Source organism: Myotis brandtii, unplaced genomic scaffold, assembly GCF_000412655.1.
Source record: "Myotis brandtii unplaced genomic scaffold, ASM41265v1 scaffold1026, whole genome shotgun sequence".
Classification (NCBI taxonomy): Eukaryota; Metazoa; Chordata; class Mammalia; order Chiroptera; family Vespertilionidae; genus Myotis; species Myotis brandtii.
Genome location: NW_005353435.1, coordinates 375,078 through 381,510, shown reverse-complemented (window position 1 = coordinate 381,510; position 6,433 = coordinate 375,078). Strand labels below are relative to the sequence as shown.

The 6,433-nt window shown below is 58.9% G+C and overlaps 1 protein-coding gene across 1 annotated transcript in view; it reads left to right on the top strand.

Annotated features, from left to right (window-relative positions):
• Positions 1 to 6,433, top strand: part of DISC1 (disrupted in schizophrenia 1) — a gene marked incomplete at its 5' end in the record, with an annotated part of 48,837 nt that overhangs the window by 34,994 nt on the left and 7,410 nt on the right. Inside the window, 2 exons of the mRNA XM_014535935.1 lie at positions 4,065 to 4,125; positions 4,940 to 5,195. Of these exons, the coding sequence (XP_014391421.1) occupies positions 4,065 to 4,125; positions 4,940 to 5,195 (317 nt within the window). The remainder of the gene's footprint in view (positions 1 to 4,064; positions 4,126 to 4,939; positions 5,196 to 6,433) is intronic.

Here is a 6,433-nt window from a genome sequence, read left to right as displayed (position 1 = left end):
CTGCCCTCGGAGCTGAGCGTGCCCAGGCCGGGCCGTCTTACCAAGCAGGGGGCACGGTGCTGCCCGGCACTGAGCTGCAGGCGCAGTGAGAAGTGCAGATGTGTGTTCACGGCTCTGCCCTAGGACCCAGTTTTGAAAATTCGATTTTAAACGTTCCAGCCGCCTCCTCACAGCTCACGCTTCTGGACGTTTCATGCCTAATTGAAAACGAGAGGCGTGGAAATCGGACTCATCTCGCCCGTTCTCCTTGCGGCCGTGGTGGGCTATTTTTAGGGGATCCGTGCTCTTCAGGGCGCGTGGGGGTTGGGGAGAGGGGGGCCTGTGAGCTGGGGCGATGCCGCATGCGCTTGCTGCACCTCGTTTCCGTACACCCCGTGTTCACAGCAACCTCGCCCCAAACCCCGCTTCCGAGTCAGAGACTGAAAATGCTCTCAGCCTCCACGTCGCTGGGGCGTGTTCCCAGGTGCCACGGGGGGTCGTGGCCGGTGTGCGCCGTGGGTCTTGGTGGGGAGCTTCCACGTTCTTCTTTCTGCTTCCAGCCGACACGTGACCCTGTCCCCACCACGCCCCCTGGGACTCGAACCCGCAACCCTTGGGTGCACGGGCAACGCTCCAACCAGCGGAGCCACACGGCCTGGGCTTTTTTTTTTCTTAACACAGATTGGGTTGAGAAAATAGTATTTCATTTGAAAAATGAAGCCCCCAGTTCGACGCCTGTTCTATCCAAAGGCATGAAGAGAAGTAAATTGTGTGCGTGCGAGTATGGTATGTGGGCACCATGTTTGCATGCACGTGGAATACGCACACGCACACATATGTGGCGCATGCGTGTGTGCCCACATGCACATGCATGCAAATGTGTGATATGCCTGCAGTGGCCTGTACACGCGTGTGCATGTGTGTGGCATGTGCGTGTGTGTATTTGAGGGAAGTAAGGCGAAAGAATCAAAGAACGAGGGTGTATATTCTCGAATGCACACTCCCAGGCAAGACAAAGAAAGAGGCATTTCAAGGAATTTTTAAACGATTGTCACTGAATCGAGGAAGCGGCCCAGCAAACCTCAGCTCGGGGCGGCCGGGGGCAGCGAAGGGAGCCGGGCGCTCAGTGGAGGCGTCTGGCCGCCGGGACGTGCGGGGAGGGGGCTGTGTCTCGCGGACCCAGCCTGGTCGGCTCTTTCCCAGCTGCTCTCCTGCCTCTCACACTTGGTGCTTCTTTGTCACCGAAAGCGCTGAGTTGTGAGCTGCGAGCTTCAAGGGCACGGGGGACGCAGGCGGGAGCAGGTGCGAGGTGGGAAGGTGAGGATGACTGGCAGGTGCCGCCCGGCGAACGGGCACCCACAGCAGGTGGGTCGGAGCCCGGGTGTCTGTCACGCGGCGTCAGCGCTCAGGCTAGAATAAGCGCTTTTCAACCGCGTGGGGCTGATCTGCCCACCGCGCCCTCCTTCCTCCCGCCCGCTGTCCCTTCCCACCAGAGCCCGCCCGGGTTCCGCCGACACGAGCACAGAGATGGGCGGGTCCCTGAGATGGGCCCTGGCTCAAGGGCACCGGGGTCGGCTCTGTGAGGCGGCCGAGGCCACACACCATCCCAGGGCGACGCGGTGGAAGCGAAGTGCAGACATAGTTGAGCATAATTCATTTCACTTTTCGATAAAATGTTTTTTAATTGCCCTAACCGGTTTGGCTCAGTGGATAGAGCGTCGGCCTGCAGACTGAAAGGTCCCAGGTTCGATTCCAGCCAAGGGCATGTACCTTGGTTGCGGGCATATCCCCAGTGGGAAGTGTGCGGGAGGCAGCTGATCGATGTTTCTCTCTCATCGATGTTTCTAACTCTCTATCCCTCTCCCTTCCTCTCTGTAAAAAATCAATAAAATATCTTTAAAAAATGTTTTTTAATTGACTTCAGAGAGGCAGGAAGAGGGGGAGAAGAGAGAGAGAAACATCAATGATGAGAATTATCGATTGGCTGCCTCCTGCACGCCCCACAGGGGATCGAGCCCGCAACCCGGGCTTCTAGGTTCATAGCTTGATGCTCAACCACTGAGCCACGCCGGCAGTTTTTAACCCCATCGAGCTGGGCCGAAGCTCTTCCCACGATGTGCACGGAAGGACCGCCTCTTTACGTGTCTGCCCTTGAACTGACCTTGTGCAGTCATTTGTTTATGCGGCCGTCTGTCACCACACCCGGCTTCCTCCCGGCCGAGGGCACCTCTGCGGCCCCAGTGCCCTCACACGCTCCCTGCCGCGTGGTGGGCCTCTAAGAGACGTTAGACCAGTGGTTCTCAACCTTCCGGCCCTTTCAATACGGTTCCTCATGTTGTGACCTAACCTTGAAATTATTTTCGTTGCTACTTCATCCCTGGAATGTTGCTACTGTTACGAATCGTCATGTAAATATCTGATCTGCAGGATGGTCTTAGGCGACCCCTGTGAAAGGGTCGTTCGACCGCCAAAGGGGTGGCGACCCACAGGTTGAGAACCGCTGCGTTAGATGGATGTCAGCATGAGAGTCCTTGACAGCCCCGAGGGGAGGCCGGCTCTCGGTCACCGCCGCCCATTCATCCTGCAGGACCCGAATCGCAGCCTTTCTCTTCTCTCTGCAAAGCTGGCATCAACCTCGAATGGAAGAGAGAGGACCACACGCTGAGCCATGCTCCCCGGTGAGCAGCGGAGCGAGGGAGGCCGTGGCCGAGTTAGCGATGGCGTATTTGATTGGTTCCGGCCCCGGATGATGGGCCACGACGAGGCTAAAGCGGGGGGAGGAGGCGTGGGCTGTGTCCGAGCGCCCCCCAGGCACAGACTCCGGCTGAGAGGCGGGCAGCGTGGCTTGTGCTGTCCACGCACCCAGCGTTAGCGTGGGAACCAGCCCCTCGGTGTCAGTTACCTGAGAGGAGAGAATGGAATAGGAATGATGATCGATTCTGCCATAGCAGTCATGATAGTAATTCTAGAGGTGGCAGCAACATCAATAAGTACAGCCACCCTCAGATGGAGGCCTGTCGGCCACCTGCTCTCCTGGGTGCTCACAGCGACAGCCTGGCCAGGAAGCCCTGGCCCCACACCGACCACGTCTTTTCTCTGTCAATAAAGCTCCTCTTGCCCTGGTTGGTGTGGCTCAGTGGATAGAGCGTCGGCCTGCGGACCAAAGGGTCCCGGGTTCGATTCTGGTCAAGGGCACGTACCTCGGCTGCAGGCTCCTCCCTGGCCCCGGCCCTGGTCGGGGCTCGTGGAGGAGGCAACCCATCGATGTGTTTCTCTCTGTCTTTCCCTCTCTAAAAATCAATGGACAGATATCCTCGGGTGAGGATTAAAAGAAATAATTAGATAAAATAAAGTGCCTCTTTGCACAGCCAGTGGTTGAGCATCAACCTAGGAACCAGGAGGTCACGATTCGATTCCCGGTCAGGGCACATACCCGGGTTGCAGGCTCCATCCCCAGTGTGGGGCGTGCAGGAGGCAGCCTATCCATGATTCTCTCTCATCACCGATGTTTCTGTCCCTCTCCCTTCCTCTCTGAAATCAATAAAAATATATTTAAAAAAACAGAAAGCGCCTCTTTGCTCCGTGGCACCATCACCGTCATTCCTTCCTCCAGCATTTGGTGGTGACGGCACCGTGTTGATCTCTCGTGGGAGCTGATAGGCAGCGTTGGGAGCTGAGCAGGGGACATCTGCTCCCTGGTGGGACCCCGAGTCTGGCTGTTCATCAGCAAAGGGTCCTCCATCCCTTGCTATCACAGAAGGGGGGGTTGTTCCTCGGTCCTGTTCTCTCCCCCAGACGCTGCAGCCAAGCTCCTGGCTGCCACGTGGGGAAGGGGAGAGGCACAGGGAGGTTCCTGCCAGATCCGGATGAGCTGCCTCCTGCAGACAGGGCAAGGGCGGCCCGTGCCTGCTCTGTCCGGCTCTGACTCGGGCCCCAGCCATCACTCCAGGCGGCCACGCCCACGGATGCACGCATTTTGCAAGCCTGGGATGCGGCCTGACCGAGTTCCTTTGGCGTTCGGCTTCGACTGAGTCGTTCTGGGCTTGGCTCCGCCTTTGCATCCACTCTGGGCGTTTGTTTTGCAGAAGCCAGCGTGAAGGAGGAGGCCGAGAGGTACATGGACGCGCTGGAGGGCAAGCTGCGCAGGTGAGGACGACGACCCCCGAGTCCCAGACTCCACGCACGTCTGTGTCCTGTATTCTGACGGCACGGGGTGAGGCCGAGCAAAGGCTAGCAATTTATTGCCGGAAGAAGCAGGGGCCACACAAACACCTCCCGGCCCCTCCCCCTCTATTAAACGTAAACGGGTTAAAATGTCGCAGGTGTCCGGCGGAGATCAGGGATCTCTCTCATGTTCTGTAAGGAGAGAGAATCCTTCGCTTTGTTACATTGAGCTTCCCCGCCTTGGTCTGTTTTTCTTTTCTTTTTTCGCGTCTCACGGACGCCGGCCCAGCTCCTACCACAGGAGAATTCCCATCCCCGCTGCTGGGCGCTCTGCCTCTGTGGACAGAGCCCACCCCAGGATGGCTTCTAAGTCCCTTATCTCAGCCGCCTCAGGCAGAACCCGGGCTGCTTCCTCCCGTCGCTGCCGATGTAAAGATGGCATTTCTTGCGCTGGGAGGACCAGATGGGGTTGGATTGTATGCTGGGCCTCAGAACAGAATCCTGCAGCTTCCATTCATCGCAAAAGCAGGGCCTTTGAGTTGTGCTTCTTAAAAAGAAAAGTTCTCCAAAGAAATCATAACATCATTGATGTCGGCTGCCTCCTGCAGGCCCCACAGCGGGGACGGAGCCCGCAACCCAGGCATGTGCCTGATCGGGAATCGAACCGTGACCTCCTGGTTCCTAGGTCGACGCTCAGCCCCTGAGCCCGGTCGGCCAGGCAGGTAGCCCGGCTCTTGAGCGGGGATGAGGAGACCCCCTGACTTGATGTGTACGCCTCTGCCCACCTCTGTCTTAGCTGCCCGTGTCCGCTGCTGGGAAGAGTGTGGGAAGCCGACCTGGAGGCTTGCCGGTTGCTGATCCAGAGCCTGCAGCCCCCGGAGCCGCGGGGCAGCCCGTCCGCAGAGGATGAGCCGCCGCTCGGAGACGTGGCGGGCAGCGGCCCCGGGCCCCACGCCGCCGAGGATGGGAGCAGGACCCCCCTGCAGGCGTCCGAGGAGTGGAAGGCGCCCCCGGCTCCCTCTCCCCACCGCGCTGCCAGCGAACAGAGAGAGGTCTGTCCATCCCAGACCTTCTGCGGGGCTCGGTGCTGAGGGGGTTTGGGGACCACACGCCCGATGAGAGCAGTAAATATTGGAAGGGCTTCCAGGCACACTTTTAAGGTTTTAAGGTTTTAAGAAGGCTTGAGTCGGATTCTAACAATGTCGAATTTGGGCCCCAGCTGGTGTGGCTCAGTGGATAGAGCATCGGCCCGCAGGCTGGAGGGTCCCGGGGTCGATTCCGGTCAAGGGCAGGGACCTCAGTTGCAGGCTGGATCCCTGGCCCTGTCTAGCTGTGGTCCCTGCGTCTGGGACAGAGCTGAGAACAGACGCCCGATGAGAGCAGTAAATATTGGAAGGGCTTCCACGGGACCAGGCACACTTTTAAGGTTTTAAGAAGGCTTGAGTCGGATTCTAACAATGTCGAATTTGGGCCCCAGCTGGTGTGGCTCAGTGGATAGAGCATCGGCCCGCAGGCTGGAGGGTCCCGGGGTCGATTCCGGTCAAGGGCAGGGACCTCAGTTGCAGGCTGGATCCCTGGCCCCGTCTAGCTGTGGTCCCTGCGTCTGGGACAGAGCTGAGAACAGGATGGGCTGGAGGTGGGGAAGGGGCTTCCACTCTCAGCTGGCTAACTCTCAGCTAGCTCACTCTCAGCTACCTCTCAGCTGGCTAACTCTCAGCTGGCTAACTCCCAGCTGGCTCACTGTCAGCTACTACCTCTCAGCTAACTAACTCTCAGCTAACTACCTCTCAGCTAACTACCTCTTAGCTAACTACCTCTCAGCTAGCTAACTCTCAGCTAGCAAACTCTCAGCTAACTACCTCTCAGCTAACTACCTCTCAGCTGGCTCACTGTCAGCTACTACCTCTCAGCTGGCCGCTCCCGCTCTCCCCGCAGCTCATGAACGCCAGCCTGCCCCTCACCTGCCCAGGGAAAGGCGGTAGGCTCTGCAGCTCTGCCTCCCCTTGGAAAGTTCTGGAAGGACTTTCTGTGCTCCGGGGCTTGGCTGTGGCGCCTCTCCCACTAATTAAAGCTAACTCGGTGCCGAGGAAAACACCCGCGGGCCGGGGCGCGCTTTCATCTGGGAAACGCCTTGTCCCCTCCGTGAGCGCTGGGGCGGCCACCGCGGGGTGAGGGCCCGTTGGCGGCCTTGTCATGCAGGAGGCCCCTCGGATGCGTCTGGGCGCTTCCCGAGGGTTGCTGAGCGGCTGCCAGTCCAGGGATCCCCATTTCTGGCAAATGAACTGACACT